The sequence below is a fragment of the Muntiacus reevesi genome, chromosome 2 (genome assembly GCF_963930625.1).
Source record: "Muntiacus reevesi chromosome 2, mMunRee1.1, whole genome shotgun sequence".
NCBI lineage: Eukaryota > Metazoa > Chordata > Mammalia > Artiodactyla > Cervidae > Muntiacus > Muntiacus reevesi.
This window is the reverse complement of record NC_089250.1, coordinates 112,564,429-112,585,870: the sequence shown is the minus strand read 5'-3', so window position 1 is coordinate 112,585,870 and position 21,442 is coordinate 112,564,429. Positions and strand designations below refer to the sequence as shown.

The 21,442-nt window shown below is 46.8% G+C and overlaps 1 protein-coding gene across 2 annotated transcripts in view; it reads left to right on the top strand.

The window, feature by feature from the left end:
* The window catches only part of DLG5 (discs large MAGUK scaffold protein 5), a 120,048-nt gene that overhangs the window by 52,464 nt on the left and 46,142 nt on the right, over positions 1-21,442 (top strand). For both annotated transcript variants that reach the window (XM_065922699.1, XM_065922698.1), the window contains 3 exons: positions 7,297-7,459; positions 8,762-8,905; positions 9,471-9,654. In XM_065922699.1, the coding sequence (XP_065778771.1) occupies positions 7,297-7,459; positions 8,762-8,905; positions 9,471-9,654 (491 nt within the window). The remainder of the gene's footprint in view (positions 1-7,296; positions 7,460-8,761; positions 8,906-9,470; positions 9,655-21,442) is intronic.

Below are 21,442 nucleotides of genomic sequence, written 5' to 3'. Positions count from 1 at the left end.
AGAGGAGCCTGGTGGGCTGCAGTCCATAGGGTCACACAGAGTGAGACACGATTGAGCGACTTTCACTTCACTTCAGATGAAGTGATGGGAGCGGCTTGTCCCCTTGGAGCCTGTGCTCCACACTCATGGGGATCACAGGGGACCTGACTCCAGGTTTTACAGGCTAGCCAGGTATCTTACTCTGCCTAGGCACTATCACAGACACTAGACTGGGCAGTTCAGAAACAGCACACATGCATTTCTCACCGTCCCAGGAAGCATGTAAGTCAAGATTAAGGCAGAGTCAGTGTCCTGGATTGGGGAGGCACTTCCTGGTTCGCAGATGGTGCCTTCCCCTTGTAACCTCACCTGGCAGGAAGGGGAGGCGCTTTCTAGGGTCTCCTTAATAAGGCCACTAATCCCATTTATGTGGGCTCCACCCTCATGACCTGATCACCTCCCAAAGGCCCCACCTCCTAATACCACACCTGGGGAGGTAAGGACTTGAACATGGGAATTCGGTAGGGAACACCAACATTTGGACTATAGCCCTAAAGAGGTAAGCGAGTGGCCATTTTGGCTTGTGTAAAGCAAGGAAACCAAGGGAAAGGAGTAGCTAATTCTAATGAGGGGTGTCAGAGTAAGCTCTAGGGAGGAGGTGGCCCTCGAGTGGGGTCTTCCAGGAATATCATTCTGGATGCAGGAGCACCCTGGAAGCAGCAGGGCCTTGCTGTCTGTCTTGATTTGGGTTTCTGCAAACTGACCCAAGTCAAGGATTCGAGAGCAAGTAGCTGATCTGGGAGGAGATCTGGGAGCTTGGCGAGGTGGCTGCTACTGCCCTGGAATCTCACCTCCTTCCTCTCCAAGTCCACGAGGAGCCCAGCTGTGGCCCTGTGCTGACTAAGCAGGCCATCCCCTGGACGTCAGTGGGTGATGCTTTTAAATGTAGTGGATCCTGGACTGCCAAAAGGTCAAGGGATTGGAAAACGACTCTGGGCAGGCAGTGCAACTTTGATTCACACCAGAGGTTCTCAGACTTTATGAGGAATCACATTTACCTGGAGTTGGGTGTTGGTTCTCCACCAGGGTTCCTGATGTGGTAGGTCTGGCTGGGGCCAGAAATGAGTGTTTCTAACAAGTTGTATGAAGCTGAGCTGCTTTTGGATGTGGAATTGTGTCTTCCCCGATGGCTCTTGCTCTTCTGGGCAGGAGACGAGGACGGCTTGGTTTTGCTCGCTGAGGCTGGTGGTGACCATGTTCTGTTGCTTTGCGTTGCCGCTGATGTTCAGGGTCTGAAGGAGGCTGAGCAGTTTACCTGGACATCCCCACTCCACCTGACCACCTTTGGCCAGTGCCTATATTCTCCTTGGCCTCTGGTACCACAGGTCAGCAGGGCTCAGAAGCAGAGCTGTGACCTGTCTAGCTGTAAATAAGAATTAGACTCGAGGGATGGCCTTCAGGGTCAGCTGTGGTGTGACAGAGGAGCTTATAACCAAGAAGACTATCAGCTGCCAGGCTCGAACTGAGCCTCAGTGGTCCATAGAGGAGGCCGCATGAATCAGAGTTAGAAGAAGGAGGGGCCAGGACTCATGATGGCCAACAGGCTGTGTTTCCCTCGCCTGTGCCCCGTCTCACACCAAGGCCCAGAAGAGTGATGACTTTCTCTAAACTCCAGGGCCCATGCCAGCTCTCCTGGCATCTTTTAGCACTCCTTTTGGGGCCATTTTAGTCCAATCCAAATTGCTTAACCCCAGAATCTCACCCTGGACATAAAAAGGAAAAAGAAAATCTGCCTTAAGTTTTTATTTTTTAATATTTATTTATTTATTTCAGTCGCGCTGCTCAGCTTGCAGGCTTTCAGTTTTCCTCAGTTCAGTTCAGTTCAGTCGCTCAGTGGTGTCTGACTCTGTGAACCCATGGACTGCAGCACACCAGGTCTCCCTGTCCATCACCAACTCCTGGAGTTTGCCCAAACTCATGTCCATGAAGTCGGTGATGCCATCCAACCATTTCATTCTGTGTCGTCCTGTTCTCCTCCCGACTTCAATCTTTCCCAGCATCAGGGTCTTTTCCAATGAGTCAGTTCCTTGCATCAGGTGGCCAAAGTATTGGAATTTCAGCTTCAGCATCAGTCCTTCCAATGAATATTCAGGATTGATCTCCTTTAGGATGGACTGGTTGATCTCCTTGCTGTCCAAGGGACTTTCAAGAGTCTTCTCCAACACCACAGTTCAAAAGCATCAATTCTTCTGCACTCCACTTTCTTTATAGTCCAACTCTCACATCCATACATGACCACTGGAAAAACCATAGCCTTGACTAGATTTCCCTACTGCGTATTGAACCTGGGCCTTAGCAGTGAAAGCGCCAAATGTTGACCACCAGAGAGGTCCTCTGCTTTCTTTTCAAGTGGGTTCAGATTTGAGAAGAGGAAGAAGTGAAGTGTGGGGGAGAGTGTACAATTTTGCATTTGAATCCAAAAGAACAACTGCACAAAGAGAGTTTGAAGCTCCTGTGGACAACTCATTTGACGTTAGTTTTAATTTTGCTTCTTTAAACCATTTCCTATAAGCATAGTGACTGATGGGGGTGGGGGTGACAAGCCACACCTCTTCTGGAATGGTTGTTTCAGTTTTAGAGCACTATGAGGTTTTTTTTTTTTAAATATCAAAACTTTTTTTTTTTAAATCATGTTCATTGAGGTATGTACAGTAAAATTTATCCTTTTTAGTGTATAGTTTGATGAGTTTTGACAAACACATTAGTCATTTAACCAGTGCCACGATTAAGACACAGAGCAATCACCCTACCCCGAAGAATCCCCTTCCGTGACTTTGTAGTCAGCCTTTCTTGCCTCCACCCCCCTCTAGCCCCCGTCAACCACGGATCTCTCTCCTGCCTCTGTAGTTTTGCCTTTTTCCAGATGTCATGTAAATGGAATCATGCAGTGTGTGGCCTTTTGAGTCTGGCTTCTTCCAGTCAGCTTAGTGCATTTGAGGTTTCCCGTTCCCTCTGCCCTTGTGTGTACCAGTGGTTTGTGTGATAGTCAGTGCCTTTTTATTGCTGAGATGTATTCCTTTATATGAATGTAATAACACTGTCATTTATCCATTCGACAGCTGCTATAAACAGTTATGTGCTAGCTTTTGTGTGAACATAAATTTTCATTTCTTTTGTGTAAATATCTAGGAGTGGGATTACTGGGTGGTATGGTAAGTGCATGTTTAACTTTATAAAAGACTGTCAAAGTGTTTTCTTTGACAGAAGTGGCTGTATGATTTCGTATTCCCAGTGTTTGAAAATCCTAGTTTCTAAAAAAAAAAAAAAAAAAAGAAAATCCTAGTTTCTCTGCATCCTTGCCAGCATTTGATGTTGTTGCTTTTTTAAAAAAATTTAGCTATTCTGGTAATGATAAAGGGACTTGACAGTTGTCTTCAAATACTTGCATGTTTATTGTATAAAAGAGAAATTATAGTTGTACCTTATGGCCCTAGGGGTAGATCTAGGGTCGGTGGGAGAAATGAAGAGCTTAACTCGGTTTACAGAATAATTGTCTGGGGAGAGATTAGATGGGCTTTGCTGTGAAGTAGGGAGCTCCCTCACTGTTCAAGAACTCAAACAATCTTGGTTAGAGGATTCCAGCAACCATTTTCTTGAAAGGACTGCATCATCTTCAAAATGTTTTTCAACCCTGAGATGCAAGTAGAAGAGGAAAACTTTATTTTGAATTGAATGGGTATGGAAAAGGTTTTCAGCAACACTTGCTGTTTATTTTGGGACTTCCTGGCTGAGCCCATCTTGGGATTTTTCTTGAGGTCCCCGTGGTCCTCCTCTGCCCTCTGGCCTCCTTGTTGTGAAAGGACTGGAGCGTCCAGGCGGCAGTTTCCCTAAGTTAACCTGCCATCTTATGGAGTCACAGGCCTGGGTGACCTTCCTTTCTGTGTGTTTCATGTATGCTCAAGCCTTTGGGGCCGGGGCAGGGAACCAGGAGGCCACTCCTGTTGGGAGACTGTGCGCACGGTGACTGAGGCCCTGGGTCTGGAGGTGGAGCCGGGTTTGTGTGGGTGTCCGCACGTTTCCTAGCTCTGCAGCCTTGCTAGATGTCAGTTTCTCACGTGGTACTCACAGCATGTACTGGGGAGGGCACCCTGGGGATTAATGAGGTGAGGACCCAGGTGCATTTAGCATAGAACCCAGCACCTAGGCTGCCCTCAGCAAATGACAGCACTCATGTCATTGTCTCCAGGATCAGCTGCCCCTGGGTCCTTTCAGCTGCAGGGCCGGTGGCCTCATCCTGCCGGAGACAGACGGGGGCGGTGGCTGTGTGCGGTGACAGGTCTGACCCCTACTTCTGTCGGACTACTGCTTCTCTCTCTAGCCTCCACAAAAGCTAAGGACTGCATCTTCCTGTTGCTTCATTTTCAAAATGGGGTGAGAATTCTTTATCTCTCCGGAGGCAGGTTTTTGGGCCTGGTGGTGCTTTTCAGTTTCGAAATTGAGATATGATATTTCTCTGATTCTTATTGAACTTGATCATAGGTCAGGTCATTCTCAAAGCATGGTCTGGTGTCCCTGAGGTCCTTGCAGGGAGCCAGTGTGGTCAGAACTGTTTTTATAATGATACTGGGATGTCTCTTGCCTTTTGCATGCTAGTCCTCACACAGACTCCACTGTGGAGTGGAGTTTTCTAAAGGTTCGATCCGCAGTGTGTGATGCTGCAGATATGTGAGGCTGTAGCTGACTGTTAAGCCAGACATCAAACGTCATCACAGAGACGCACAGCAGTGCCATTCTTCTCGCTGTCTTTTCTGTTTGGTGATGGGAAGGGTAGTTAATTTTTTACAAAAGAAATCTTATGTGACTATGTAACAGGTTTGGTTATTTTAAAATTAGTGAGTATTTTAAAATACTTCTAAAATTTCTAATCTGGTAGATGTTATTAGGCATAAACATATAAATGAAGGTTCTTTGGAGTCCTCATTTTTAAGAGTGTAAAGAGGTCCTAGGATCAAAGCATTTAAGAACTTTTAGGTTGAGGCCTTGGGCACTGGGGTCAGGCAAAGGGCACTCTACATTTACTGGCTTGGTGACCTGGACCCATTATTTAAGCTTGATAAGGTTTTGTTTCCTGATCTGTAAAACAGGAATAACAGCAGTATCTTCCTTAAGGGGATGGGAGGGGATAATGTATGAAAAACATCTTAGAAACTGCCGGGCATATGTGAGTGCTACTCACGGTTGTCTTTGCGGGGCGGCAAGGCACGGACTACAGCAAAGAGCATGTTCTCTGAATCCAAGTGACTGGGCTGTCATCCGGGGCATCACTTGTGGTTTGTGCACATTTCAGTCAATTTCTTGACCTTGCTCGGCCTGCCTTCCCACCTGTAAAATGGAGATATTAATATTCTTACCACCTCCAGGGTTGTTGGGAAGATTAGATGAATGCCTGGGACATCTGTGTTGGTTGCTGTTGTGAGGGTTGGTTGTGACAGTTTACACTGAAATCCTTCTTTTCCAAGCTGAGTCTGAGTCTGTTTAGTCTATTCATTCCCTATATTGGGTTTGTCAATCTTACACAGATCGCGTCCCCCTGGGTTGGTTAGAAGCTGAGTTAGTTGTGGGCTTCTCTGGAAGAGTGTCAGGCACATACCCAGAGGAATCCCCGTATGTCAGAGAGCCAGGTAGATTAGTGCAAATCAGAAAACAGTCATAGGACTACAGCTCATAGAAGTGCCTTCATTTGCAGAGAGGAGGGCGTCCAGTCACACAGCTTCACAGAGCAGTAACCAGCCTGTCTTCCAGAACTCTTGGGGGGCAAGGGTGAGGGTCCAGGGTCTTTGGAGAAGGGTGAGGGACGACTTCTCCCACTGTGAAGTAGAACCCCTGCAGGGAGGGCGATGCTTGTTGGTGTGGTGGTCCTGGACCCCACCTTAGAGAACATTCCGGCCCCAGAGGTCTGGTCTGAGCGCAGAAATCCTGATGTTATGGTGGTGCTGGTTTTAAAATAACATGCGTTTCAAGAGGTAGTAGATTCGGTGGTTGGGGTGCTGACACTGGATAATGTTGGAGTCTCCTGCCTCAGACCGTGGCCTGCCTTGTTGCCCACAGTGTCAAACTTTCCATCCTCCCTGGCGCTCCTAGAAGACGCGAGGTCATGCCTGAGTGCCTTTCTTGGGGGAAACTTGGTGTACACGAACAGATCCGCCAGCAGGGGTCAGCTGGGGGGCAGTGGTCAGGCGACACAGAGTCAGAGGACGTGTGTCTTGCCCTTTGCACATTACAGGGCTCCTGGGGACACAGATACTGTGTTCCTGGGGTGAGTCAGCTTCGGGATCCCATCCATTAACTGGGGTGACTGCTGTGGGTTTTTCTGACCCCACTGAGGATCCATGAGAGGTAGAGATACTTAAATATACAAGTATATGCTTAAATATACAAGTATATATTATAAATATACAAGTATGTACTTAACTATACAGGTATTGGTATAATACCATGGATTTGTCTGTTTTTCTGGGACATTTGAGTGAGGTGCATTCTTCCTAGAAACAGATGGGGGTCTCACCAGAGGTGCTGGTGGTGGCCACTTTCCCTAAGTAATGGCATACGGCGTGGGATTTCCTTCTCAGGACATGTCTAGTCCCGGGGATAAGTGATGAGCGCCTGGTGTGGGCTGGGCCGCCAGAGGCCCTGGGACTGCCCTGCACCCCTTGGCCATGGCCAGCTGTCCCTGCACCTCCCCCAAGCTGCACCTCTGGGCTGGTGGAGCAGGTCCTCAGGCAGTCAGGCAGCTTGGAAGAGGGAGCCATGCAGACTGTCCAGCCCTGATCAGGGAAGAACAGAACACGGCCCATGGGCCACGCTTAGGAACTGACTGCCTCTGTTCTCTGCCAGCCTCTCTGGATTGCAGCCATGCCTTCCTCTTCAGGCTGTGTCTTCCACTCTGTTCAGGGCTTAGGCCGGCCCCTTTGCCCAGAAGAGGGTGACAGCTGGTGGTAGTGGAGCAGGCAAAGATGCAGAGATGAGGCTGGGCCATCCTGGAGGTGCCAAAGCCAGGCTGGGGAGAGAGAGGGGGACCCCAGCGTCCTCAGCCAGGGCCCTGGGAGTGGATGCTGGAGCCAGTCTGCCTGGGTTCTGGTCCCTGCCTTGCCTCTTGCTCTCTGGCTTGGTGGTGTCATCTGGGAAAGAGGGTTGTAACCGGACCCACCTGGGAAGGTGGGTGTGAGGAGTGAACGCCAGCTGAGAGCCCAGGATGGCGCCTGGCTGCTGGTGGGGGCTGGGTTAAAGCAAGTTCCCTCTGTCACCTTCCTCCTGCAGGCACCACCGGGAAGGCGCCGTCCCCGCCGCCTGTGCTCAGCGAGCGGCAGTTGAACGAGAAGCTGGAGAGCCTGTCCATGCAGCTGCGGATGATGACCCGGGAGAGGAACGAGCTGCGGAAGCGCCTGGCCTTTGCCACCCACGGGATCACCTTCGACAAGAGGTGGGGACCATGCGCCTCCCCTGCTGGACAGGGTCACCACCTTGATGCCGTGGCATCCCCTGCCCCAGTCACCCCGTTGCTGAGCCTTTGACTGATCTGTGTGTCCGCACGCATCCGTGTTTCTCTGTGCACGGGCGCTGTTGTCTCCTGGATACCCTAGCCTGCTTCATTGTTGAGTAGATCTTTATGTGGTTTGTAAACTGTTAGTTGTTTCCTGCCACATACATGCTTTAAAAAGGGTTGGTCCCACCTGACTTTTTGTTATTTTGAAGAAAATCTTTGACTGCTTCTTTTGTTGGAATTAAGAGGTAGATAGCAGAGAAGGGTTGGGGAGATTCTGGCAAGGTTCTGAGGGAGGTGGGAGCAGGCTCGGTTTAATCTGTTTCCTTTGAAAGCATCAGGGGTATGTGGCTCACCCCGAGGAAGGTCTTTCTGGGCGGCTTTTTTGAAGACATGTTTCTTGGTCAGACAGCTTGAGGGCTGGGCGTGAGTGTGTGCTATCCTTAACCGCTTTCATGTCACAAGGCAGAAGGGTGTCTGTGCAGAGACTAGCCCTTCTATACGATGTTGCTGATGCCCCCTAGAGCAGGGGGCACCAGACTGGAGCTCACAGCAGGACCACCCACAAGGGCTTGTTAAAGCACAAATTGCTGGCCAGTCCTTTCTCCCTCCTGAGTGTCTGATTTCGGAGGTCTGGGCCTGGCCTGAGAATTTGCATTTCTGACAAATTCCCAGGTGATTACAATGCTGCAGGTCTGGGAACCCCACTTTGAGAACTCCTGCTCCTGGCTATTTTTCTCAATCTTGGCTGCACATTGGAATCCCTCTAGGAGTTAAAAAAAAAAAAAAAAATCACCATGTCTGAGTCCTGCCCTCAGGGATGCTGATGTCATTGGTCTGGGCCTTGGTCTTTTATTATGCGCCCAAGATTGAGAATCCCTGCTCTTAAGAGAGGAGGACCTTAGTCACAGGGACTTGGTGGACCCAGTGTGTGTGCAGGCTGGTCGCGTGGCCTCCTGGAGGCTCCCAGAGATCAAGAGCACCTCCCAGCTCTCCAGGCCCACCCAGGGAGATAAGCGATCAGGGCCCTCCATCCTGGGGGTTCTGATTCTGGCTGTCTGGGTGTGGCCAGGACTCCTGGGCTCAACAGGGCACCAGGTGGTGGTGTGGGGATGTGGAGGTGACCAGTGTTTGGGAAGCACTAGGCTGGAGTGACCTAGGACATGGCTCTTCAGGCAGAGACGTCCTTGTCATGGTGATCCCGGGGCGCGTATTCACTGGGCTGTTTGCTGTCTGGGCTAGGCCCTACCACAGGCTGAATCCAGACTATGAGAGGCTGAAGATCCAGTGCGTGCGGGCCATGTCAGACCTGCAGAGCCTGCAGAGCCAGCACACCAACGCCCTGAAGAGGTGTGAGGAGGTGGCCAAGGAGACCGACTTCTACCAGTGAGTTCCTGGGGCTCCCCAGCTTCTGCCTCTTGCCAGTCTTTATTTCTGGACCCGGAGCTTGGGCTTCTGGTTCTGTCTTCGCTGTCTAGCAAGCAGTGGGCCTTCACCTAGTAGGTTTGTGGTTTTTGGCCTCAGTTTTCATACTGCATCCGTGGTCAACTTCCAAAGCATGGCTGGTAGGAAAGTGGTTGAATGCGTGAGCCAGGCAGATTGCTGGACCTCTGGTCCACAGAGGCCAATGGGGCATTTTCCCCTTTGTTCTCCTGGGGCCCCTCCGAGGGCATCTGCCTGCCCACCTGCTGACATTGGCTCAGCCCTCAGTATTGAAGGTGCGGGGTCCCTACCAGGATAGGGGCTTGTCTGCTTTCCTTGGCCTTCACACATGTGCCATTTTAGTGTCAGGTTGCTAAAAACTGGCTTGGGTGTTACTGGCATGTGGCTGACACCAGGGTTTGAGTGGCCTGTCTGGTGTATTGGGGGTGTTGGGACCTGGTGGAGGAGGAGGTGGTACCTTGGTGGGACTTGGAGGCTGGCTGGTCTCACTGTGTTGGGGGCATTTCAGCACACTCCACAGCCGGCTCCTGAGCGACCAGACCCAGTTGAAGGATGACGTGGATATGCTGAGGCGGGAGAATGGACAGCTGCTACGGGAACGTAACCTGCTCCAGCAGTCGTGGGAGGACATGAAGCGGCTCCACGAGGAGGACCAGAAGGAAATCGGCGATCTCCGGGCCCAGCAGCAGCAGGTACAGCCGGGCTGGGCCGTGGGAGCAGACTCAGGTCAGGCATCCACCCACTCACATCTGTTTACCAGCCCCGCTGCACCTACTCCTCTACCCACCTACTATCCTACCCACCCACCCATGCACCCTCCTAGCATCTATCCATCCATCTACCTACCCACCCACCTATCACCCGCCATCTGTCTGTGCGTCTGTCCCCTTACCCACCTGCTTATCCACCACCCATCTATCCACCTACCCACGCGTCCGTGTGATTATTTAGCAAGTATTTCTGGTGTCTGCCTTTTGTGAGGAATCAGGGCTATCTGTGAGCATACATTCAACCCTTGTGGTCCTGGACTCTGCAGTCCCATGGAGGGTACAAATGTTAATCAAATAATCATACACAGTCTATATCATTATGAGTGTTGCCAGGGCTAACGAGGAGGAGGTGCTCTGTGGTATGTGTGCTGGGTAACAGGAATTTGACTTAGTCTGGGAGCTTGAGGGTCTATAGCTTCTTTGTATGGATTTTGTGTGAAATTATAGATGGAGAGAAGCTTGGAAACATTACATCTCTTTGTAAGTACAAGATGGCACAGTTTCCATCGTGGTTTTGGGGTGGGAGTGTGTCCTGTTTCTCTTGCTGCTCTCTGCATTAGAGTCAGTTTCTTCCCTTTGCTCGGCTCTTGTTTCCCATTGACAGAGGCGTGAAGAGCAGGCTGGTCAGAACACTGCTTGCTGTGGGTGGTGTTGGCCAGTGCCTCTTCTCTTGTAGTTTATGGTCTGGAACTGCCTGGGCTGCAGGGCCATGGCAGGGACTGATGACGCTCTGTGTCCGTAGATGGTTGGACCTTTCGGGTTGGAACACAGTTCCAGGAGGAGGCAGAGTGTCCTCCTAGCCCTGCAGCAGAGGTCTGATTTAAGCAGAGCCCCTTCTCAATCAGAAGCATTTATGGTCCCCCAGTTAAAGGAGGACTGTTAGGGTTTGATTGACACAAAGCTAGTATATAACTATCTGAACTCAACTGGTAACTTAGCACGATGTTTTTTCCATTTGCAATTAAATTTTTTAAATTGTGAAACTGTTACAGACTTACAGAATAGCTGCGAGTACAGTATAAAGAATTTTTCTCTTTTTACTTAAGTTGCCAGCCTGATGTCCCATCACCCCTGAGCATGTAAATGTGTATTTTTTGCCAACAAGGATATTCTCCTGTATAATAGTAACCCGTCAGGAATTAATGTTGCTACGTACCACTGTCCAACTGTCAGACCCTGGTTAAGTTCTGCCAGTTGTTGTTTTAGTAGTGTCTTTAATAGGAAAAGGAGCTCGTTTGGAATAAAGTGCTGTGTTTACTTGTTTCTCTTTGGTCTCCTTCAACCTGGAACAGTTCCGCAGGCTGTGACCTGTGTGACCTTGATGCTTTGGGAGATTACAGGTTAGTTATTTTCTAGGTAGTGTCTCAGACTGGATTTGTCTGATCCTCATGGTTAGGGCTTCCCTGGTGGCTCAGACAGTAAAGCATCTGCCCGCAATGCGAGAGACCCAGGTTCTATCCCTGGGTCAGGAAGATGCCCTGGAGAAGGAAATGACAACCCACTCCAGTACTCTTGCCTGGTAAAGTGCATGGACGGAGGAGCCTGTTAGGCTACAGTCCATGGGTTTGCAAAGAGTTGGACATGACTGAGTGACTTCACTTCCTTTCTTTCTTTCTTTCATGGTCAGATGAGTTTTTCATCTTAGGCAGGACTTTCACAGGCTGAATCTGCCTTTTCTTTTTGCATCCTGTTGATTGGGACTTGGCTTGATATGACTTAACTACTAAGGATGTTCACTTTGATCATTTGACTAAGGTGGTGTCTCTAGGCTTCACCACTGTAGTGATACTTGTTTTCTCTTTACACACCTCTTTCCACACACACAGACACACACTCTGTCTCTCTCTCTCTCTCTCTCTCTCTCTCTCATGGCTTCCTGTTCTACTCAGTGGGTTGTATATACCCCTATGGCCCGTGGAAACCACTTCAAGCTTGCTTCTCTATTTGTTTATCCATTCATTCAGCTGAAACTGTGTCCAGTCTTAGTTGCAGTGCTTGGTTTTTCCCTTATTGTGGTTCACAGGCTTGGTTGCTTGTGACATGTGGGATCTTAGTTCCCTCACCCTGGGGCAAGTCCCCTGCACTGGAAGGCAGATTCTTAACCACTGGACCACCACGGAAGTCCCTTCTCTGTCTTTTCAACATATCCCCTTGTTCTTTGAGCACGTTCTTGTTCTCTGGCACAAGATGTTTCAGGCTTGTTTTATAATTATCTTGCCGTAGTCCTGGAAATCAGATGTTTTTCCTAGGAGTTCACGTTCTTTTTAGCGGAGAATAGAAGCAAGTCTGAATGCTGGGTATACTTGGTGTATTCAGAGCTCCTGGCGGGTAATGGTTTCTAGGACCTTTCAGGGAACAGAGTGGGGATATCTGAGTACACCCCCACCACACACACAAGCACTCATATCTATTGCCATGTGTCTCTCTTTCTCTCTTCCTAATACACCTGTACCTCCAATATGTAATATGTATATTGGAAACCATGAGTTCTCACTCACATTTCTAGTTCCAGTGCAGAACCACAGTGTGACAGGGTCATTCTTGTCTTCTTCCTTTCCATTTTTGTATCTCCCTTTTCCAGCAGTGAGAAATCTGGTTTTGATTCTTCTTAATCTATTTACTTAGTGGCTGTATGTGTACCTGCTCGCTTTTCCCTCTGCTGCCTCCTTCCCCACACCATTCCCCTTTTCACCTTTTGCTGGGTCTCCATGCACCTCTGCAGGGCCTCTCCTTGTCCGTACAGACTCTGATGGCCCCTCCAGGGTGCCCTTCGCCCGCTGGAGCCTCCTGGCCTGCTCTGCCTTACCGAATGACTGTTAGATTAAATAGTTTAAAATGCGGAAGGCCAGTGCTTTCTTCATGTTTTTATACTTTTCTTAATTGTAAAATTAATATGCATTTTGTAAATAATTAAAGAATCGATGCAGACATTTAAAAAATAAAATAATTTTTCCTGTAGCCTCACTCCACTGAAATAACTAACCATGAGTATATCACCATGAAAAGTTTGAGATTTTTATCAGTACACGTGGAATGCTTTATATCTTGTTAATGTATTTGACAAAATGGAATTGCACAGTGCTTTTATTGCTAGCATGCTTTTTTTTTTTTTACTGAATATGTCATGTGCATCTTTCTTTTTCAGTACAAATTCTACTTCCTTGTTTTTAACTGCTGTAGAGTATTGAGTTACATAAAAGCAGCATAATTGATTTAACTAGTCGCCTATTGACTGACCTTTGGACTATTTTAGTGTTTTCCTGTTACAAGCTATGTTCTATTGAAAAATTTGTTTCTATGGTTTATTTTCTTTCTCTGATGTTTGTTGACGCCTTATGTGGAATTAACCCAGTGCAGGCTCAGGGCAGGCCCCTAAGCTGGAGATACTTGGAGATACCTAGAATCTTTTCTGTGAGCCCTCTGATGTGTTGTTGTTGTTCAGTTGCTAACTTGTGTCTGACTCTTTGTGACCCCATGGCCTGCAGCACGCCAGGCTTCCTTGTCTTTCATCAGCTCCCTGAGTTTGCTCAGATTCATGTCCGTTGAGTCAGTGATGCTGTCTAACCATCCCATCCTCTGCTGCCCTCTTCTCCTTTCACCTTCAGTCTTCCCTAGCATAAGGGTCTTTTCCAGTGGCCCTTCCCATCAGGTGACCAAAGTATTGGAGTTTCAGCTTCAGCCTCATTCCTTCCAGTGAATATTCAGAGTTGATTTTCTTTAGGATGGACTGGTTCGATCTCCTTGCTGTCCAAGGGACTCTCAGAAGTCTTCTCCAACACCACAGTTCAAAAGCATCAGTTCTTTGGTGCTCAGCCTTCTTCATGGTCCTCCTCTCACATCGTACATGACTACTTGGAAAAACCATAGCTTTGACTATATGTCTGTGTGTCTAGCAGAGACTGTATGTCTCTGCTTTTTAATATGCTGTCCAGGTTTGTCATACATTTTCCTCCAAGTGGAAGGAGCAGACGTGTTTTAATTTCTTGGCTGCATCACCGACAGAGAGCCTCTGATCAGAGGGGTTGGTTACGTGGTGGCAAGTCTGGCGGTGGGAGTGGGTGGGCCTGACCCAGCCATGGTAACAGGAAGGTTCCTGGAAGCGGGGAGCTAAGAAGAGACCAGGGTAGCAGGAGTCCCGCTGGTGCTCTTCCATCCCACTCCTCGTCTTTCTTTTCCTGTAGCTCTGACCCTTGGGGTGAGGTAGCTGATTACAATGGTCAGTGAATGTCCCCAGTTCTCTTCAGCTACACCAGTGCCCCTTAGCAAGTGGCCTGGGGGCCGCCTCGGGGTCCCACAAGAAGAGGAGACCCATCCCCACTGGTGGGGGCCAGGGGTGTATCTGAGCCACCGGGCCGCCTGCTCTTCCAGGCCAGGGCCTTAGCCTCTTCACCAGGTCTGAGGTGGCCGTCTGGGCTGTGAAAAGCTCAGGTCTCGGGTAGGCCAGCAGCCGAGGAAGCGGGGACACGGGGGCGGCCATAGGTCTCCTCCCTGGGGCAAGGGCCGACCCCGCCGGACAAGGCCGGTTTTGTTGCCCGGATCCTCCCACGCCTTGTTAACTTCAAGAGGCCCTTGCGGGGTAAATGGTGCTGTTTGACTTGCATGTTTGCTCGAGGGATTTGTGGGCTCCCCAGCCCTCTGTGTGATTTATCTCAGAGGAAATGAGGCAGCCGGTGGGGAGGGTGCTGTGGGCTAGGGTCCTAGGACCTCTCCCTCACTAGAAGTGGCAGACAGGTGGCTTTTGTGTGTGGCTGCGTGTGTTTGCATGCATGTGTGTGTTGGGAGGGGGGCGGGCCTGATGTAGCAGTTCTGTCTCCAAGGAACTGCAGTCAGAATGCGCTGTCTGGATACCCAAGTAATCTGGGGCAGAGATGGCCAAGCCTTGGTGGGGAGTAACGTTAGGGCATAATTTTGCATCTTCTATCTTGACTACAGTAGTACCTACCTGATCTCTGGTTAAAAAAGAAAAGAAAGCCTTCAGTGACAGTGAAGTCACTCAGCCCCAGCATCACTCCATGGAGGTGACTGACCTCTCTGAACCCCATGGGATATTTCCATGTGGACATTTTCTGTGTCAAACTTAACACACAAAGTTTTGTTTTTATTTTATACCACCTGCCTTTTTTTTTTTTTAAACTTGCAATATATCATAGGTCTCCGTTTGTTTTCTGTAAATTTGAAACATCCAACAAGATATTTTATAGGTTAGTTGTCAGTCATTTATTAACAGCATTCTGTTTGTTGAGCCGCTTGGTAGTCTGCACTTTCTCCTGTTAGAAATAATTTTTTAGTGGGCACCCTTACATATATCCTTGCGTTCCTTTGTGTGTGTATTTCTAAAGTTTGATTCTTAGAGGTATGTATAACTAGAAGGTTCAAAGTAATGCTTTTTTTTTTTTTTTTAATTGGTTCTACCAATTTATTTGGGAAACTTGAGGCTCCAGGAAACTTCCCTCTCTTCCTTTTGGCCCTGTTACCTTTCTTTAAATATGCTTTTTTCCCTGGTGATTCATGGAAGTTGACTTCTTTTCCGCCGATAACCCAGGAATTGGGTTTCTCAGTCTCCAAAGGGCCTGGCTCTCAGAGAAGCCCAGCGTGTTTCTGACCAGCGTGGAGCACGGGTGCAGCTGTTCTTGGCCTCCTTGTGGGGAACAGATCGGGCTGTGGCTGTCTTGCTGTGTGAATGGGACCAGACCCTGGCCTTGTGCCTGCCCTGGGCCACTTCCACGCCCTCCTCACCAGCTGGATGGGAGTCATCTCTAAAGACTGCTGCCTGCCTGAGCTGAGAAGTGTATCAGCTTTTTCACTTTAGAACTCTGGGCCAAATGTAAATATTCTCTCTGACTGCTGTTAGCCTTAGCTGGGAAGCTAAACGTTTGATGGTTAGTATGTTTGTGTCTAACTGTCTACTAAGAACATAATCTTCTAACCATAAAAAGGAAAAATTCTAGACTGATAAGATAGTCTTTTAAATCCTCTGGTGTTAACTATGGCTGTGGTTTTTCCCAAATTTCTCCAGAGGCTTTTGAGTACACTAGCATAGGCAGGATTCTCAGCCCTGTTTGTGGAGAAAAGCTGAGAAATGTTAGGGGCCCCATGAGCCTCTGAGTATCTGGGTGCTGTCCTGTGGGAAAGGGAATGTTCTTGTGCCTTAAGGGCTCAGACCAGACGTTAGGAGTTGAGGAAGGTAGATTTCAGCTCATAATAAGCAGAAACTTCTTCTGCAGAGCTTTCACCTGTGGAATGGGACAGTGCTAGGTGTCAGCCTGATCTCCCCAGGGTTCCTTCTGATCCCTGAGCCTGTTGCGTTAGCAGGCTGGATTGCGCATCAGAAAAGATCCCTGGGTCTGTTCTGTGGTTTTCTCTGATTGATCCTGTCTCAATAGGAAGTTGTGACCCATCCTGGCAGCGGATTCACTGGTGCTAACTTGTGCCTGGGGCATCATGCAGACCCCATCCAAGCGCCTTACGGTGGGCATTTGGGGACCATTTCCCAGTGAAGAGAGGCCGCCTCTGTGTGTAGTCCCGGTGGGCTCTGCTGGGCTAATGCTCACACGGTTTTTCTTTGCGTCATTTCAAAGCCACCTTTAAAATTAGGTTTTATTTTAATATTGGGACAACATAATTTTTATTTTATAGGTATAATTGACATGTAACATTGTATTAGTTTCAGGTCTACAACATAATGATTTGATATTTGTATACATTGTGACAAGCTCGCCTCTGCAAGTCTAGTTCACATTCATCAACTTACACAGTTAAAATTTTTTCTTGTGATGAGAGCTTAATGAGCTTTGTTTCTTAATGAAGCTTGGAAGGCTGGACAGCTATGGGAGTGCATTTGGCTGGTCTACGCAGGGCCGCCACCTCGTGGAAAACTCTGGGAATGGCAGCAGTGCCTTTGTTCTGTGGTTCTCTCCTGACTTGGGGATGTTTAGAGAATAAAACGTTTGGAGTGATTTTTAAGTGGACTGTTTGAGGTGCTGCCCAGAAGACAGGGAAGTCTGGTCTAGAGGCTGGATCGTTTCCAGATGTGAGTCTGAAGTCAGGAGAGCTCCCCACTGGCTCTGTGTGTTCTGGGCATGTGTGGGCACCCCCTTTGTGGGATGCCCTTCTCGCCCCTCAGTTGTGGGCTCTGTGTCAGCTGATACCCCTGGGGTCCTCCAGCCCTCGTCTGCGCCTGGACAAATTCGGGGGTCCTTGGTTCATTCTGCACTTGGGGGACCATTTCTCCTTTGTCTAGTGATTTATGGAAAAGAATAATGTTATTATCTTCATCTTGCAACATACACAAAAATATATTCTAATACTTTAAATAAATAGTTTAGAGATTTAAGTGTGAAATATAAAATTCCTTTTAGAAAAACTAATGAGAGAGTATGTTCATGATCTCAAGGTAGGAAGGAAAGAATTTCTTATTTTATTTTTTTTCATATTTTTATTATTTTTTTTCATTTATTTTTATTAGTTGGAGGCTAATTACTTTACAATATTGTAGCGGTTTTTACCATACGTTGACATGAATCAGCCATGGATTTACATGTGTTCCCCATCCCGCACCCCCCTCCTGCCTCCCTCCCCATCCCATCCCTCTGGGTCATCCCAGTGCACCAGCCCTGAGCACTTGTCTCGTGCATCCAACCTGGGCTGGTGATCTGTTTCACTCTTGATAGTATACTTGTTTCAGTGCTGTTCTCTCAGAACATCCCACCCTTGCCTTCTCCCACAGAGTCTAAAAGTCTGTTCTGTACATCTGTGTCTCCTTTTTCTGTTTTGCATATAGGGTTATGGTTACCATCTTTTAAAATTTCATATATATGCGTTGGTATACTGTATTGGTCTTTATCTTTCTGGCTTACTTCACTCTGTATAATGGGCTCCAGTTTCATCCATCTCATTAGAACTGATTCAAATGAATTCTTTTTAATGGCTGAGTAATATTCCATGGTGTATATGTACCACAGCTTCCTTATCCATTCGTCTGCTGATGGGCATCTAGGTTGCTTCCATGTCCTGGCTATTATAAACAGTGCTGTGATGAACACTGGGGTGCACGTGTCTCTTTCAGATCTGGTTTCCTCGGTGTGTATGCCCAGGAGTGGTATTGCTGGGTCATATGGCAGTTCTATTTCCAGTTTTTTAAGAAATCTCCACACTGTTCTCCATAGTGGCTGTACTAGTTTGCATTCCAAACTAGTGTAAGAGGGTTCCCTTTTCTCCATACCCTCTCCAGCATTTATTGCTTGTAGACTTTTGGATAGCAGCCATTCTGACTGAGAATTTCTTATTTTAAATTTTAAACTTTCTATTTTGTATTGGGGTATAGCCAATTAATAATGTTGTGATAGTTTCAGGGCTTCTGGGGTTGTAGTGAACAGCAAGGGACTCAGCCATACATATACATGTATCCATTCTTCCCCAAACTCACCTCCCATCCAGGCTGCCACATCACATTGAGCAGAGTTCTCTGTGCTATGCAGTAGGTCCTTGTTGGTTATGTATTTTAAATATAACAGCGTGTACCTGTCTATCTCAAGTTCCCTACCTGTCCCTTCCCCCTGGCAACCAAAGTTCATTCTCTAAGTCTGTGAGTCTCTTTTTCTTTTGTAAAGAAGTTCATTTGTATCATTTCCTTTTATATTCCACATATAAGAGATACCATATGATATTTCTCCTTCTCCGTCTGACTTACTTCACTCAGTGTGACAATCTTTAGGTCCATCCATGTTGCTGCAAATGGCATTATTTCATTATTTATAATATCTGAATAATATTCTATTGTGTATATGTACTACATATTCTTTATCCATGGAAGGAAAGAATTTCTGAAAGAAAACAACCAAAGCACAAACCATAAAGGAAATGATTGATCAGTTTTATCACATTAAAATGTGAAATTTTAGAAACAAGGGACACTAAGAAAATTTAAAAGCTATATATTGGGAAAAGATACTTGTAATGAATATAACTGGAAAAGGATTAGTACCTGGAATTTAAAAGTCCTGCAGAAAGGAGAAGGGGGGAAGGGAGGGGCAGGAGGGGAAGGAAAATAAAGGATATTAACAAGCAGTTCATGAAAGAGAAAATGTGTATAGTCAATAAACGTAAGGTAAACATAAGGAGAATGTTGCCCTTTCTAGTAATCAGGAAAGCAAGTTTTTTTTGGTTTTGTTTTTTTTCTAAAGACATTTTTTGGTCCATGAGATAGGCATTACTTCAGAAATCTGACAGTTTTCATGGGTTCCAAGAGGTGGAAACATCCCAAGTGTCCTTTGACTAATGAGTGGATAAACAAAAGGCGGTACACATATACAGTGGACTGTTATTCATCTTTTAAAAGGAAGGGAATCCTGTCATGTAATGCAGCCTGGATGAACCTTGAGAACTATGCTAAATGAAATCAGTCAATTACAAAGACGTAGTAATGTGTGATCCCGTGTATAAATACTGTGTGTACGTCCCGAGCAGTTGGATTCGTAGAAACAGCATAGAAGAGTGGCTGCCGGGGACTGGGGGAAGGGGAAAGCTGGTTGTTGTTTAATGGGGACAGAATTTTGCAAGATGAAAAAGTTCTAGAGATTGGTTGCACAACAGTGTGAATATACATAACACTACTGAAATATATACTAAGAGGGCTAAAGATGGCTGAGACAGTTTTATGTGATGTGTATTTTATCTCATTTAAGAGGAAAACCTGATGTTTGAAATCTTGGTGAGGCTGTGTTGACGACAGTAACTCTCAAAACTCCTCCCCAGAGCTGATGGGATGTGAAATGGGAGAACAATTTTATATCGTCCAGTTAGCGGGGAAAAGTCCATTTTATGACCTTTAGCTCTACTTCTAGATGTCCGCCGTAGGGGAGCATCTCACAGATGTGGGAGAGGAGACATGGACAGAGTTCACAGTAGTATCATTTATAACCGCAAAAAAAAAAGAGAGAAAGATGATGTAAACATCTGTCACAGCGACAGGCGTGATGCAGAGCAGTCTTGGGGTTGCTGAGGGAGAAAAAGGGGTGGGAAATGGATGACTGGGAGTTTGGGATTAGCTGATGCAAACTCTTATATGTAGAATGCATAAACAGTGAGGTCATACTGTGTAGCACAGGGAAATACATTCAACACCCTGTGATAAAACAGTGGAAAATAATATAAAAAAGAATGTATGTATTTATGTATAACTGAATCACGCTGTTGTATAGCAGAAAATAGCACATCGTAAATCACCTATGTGTATGTACTCAGTCGCTCAGTTGTGTCCGACTCTTTGCGACCCCGTAGACTATAGCCCTCCAGGCTCCTCTGTCCATGGGGATTCTCCAGGCAAGAATACTGGAGTGAGTTGCCATGCCCTCCTCCAGGGGGTCTTTCCAACCCAGGGATGGAACCCGGGTCTCCTGCATTGCAGGAGGACTCTTCACTGTCTGAGCCACCGTACTTCAACCTAAAAAATCTGTCCACAACATACACTACTGTATTTTAAATAGATAACCAACAGAGATCTACTGTATAGCACAGGGAACTATACTTAATATCTTGGAATAACCCATAACAGGAAAGAATCTAAAAAAAGACTACACACATATATATGTATGTAAATATATAACTGAATCACTTTGCTGTATACCTGAAACTAATACAGCATTGCAAGTCAGTTATATTTAATAAAATGTTTAAAAATCTAAAAATGTGTGATGTACTCCTACAGTGAAATACTGCCTGCACCACTGCCTAAGCCTCAAAAGCAGAAATGCATAAAAGGAAGCACATGTAACACCATTAGGAATTTTCATGAGTACATAAGTAGTGTAAGTAAAATATTATGCATTCTGATGGTTGATAGCAAATGTAGGGGAGCAGTTCTGGAGGGGGAAGTGAGGGGTACTGAATAAGAGAAGGCTATATTGGGGGCTTTAGCTAAGCATCTGTAATAATTTATATCTTCGGAAAGCAGTTTGAGATGTGTGACAAAGAAGAGTTGGGCCTCTATGTCCTTGGGTTTCACATCTGAAGATTCAACCAACCAGGAATTGGGGGGAAAATACCTGAAAGCTTGGAAAAGCAAACCTTGTATTTGCCTTGCTGGCAACTATTTCCAAAGCATTTATGTTGTGTTAGGTATTATGTATAATAGAGATGATTTGAAGTATAGGCAGCCTGTGCATGGACAGAGGAGCCTGGCAGGCTGCAGTCCATGGCGTCGCAGAGTCAGACACGACCGAATGGCTAAGCACACACACACAGTACACCGTATAACATAAAAGATTTGCACATTCATGGATTTTGGTATCTGAAAGGAGTCCTGGAATCAATCCCTCATTGATTGCCTTAAGATGAGAGCATGGTGGTGGGTTCTTAACATTTTACTGCATTATTTGCTGGGCTTTACCGTATGTTTGGAAGATACTGCAGTGTTTTTTAAGAAAACTTTAAAAGATGAAGTGAGGCTCTGTCAGTGGTTTTCTGACCATTTCTCAGCATGCAGTCCTGATCTGCAACAGCGAAGCATTTTTATAAAACTGTTGATGATTTTAATCACCTGAGAAGCCTGTATATTGTCTTTTAAAATGAGTTTTCTAGTTTGTTGTTGTGAACTTTCCTTTGAAGGAAAAGAGTTTTGCCTTAAAAAAAAGAAGAAAGGAGAAAAGGAAAAAGACTAAAAGCCCCGAGTGAGCTGATTTCTGTGATTCCCTTTTTTCCCATAGTCCACAGC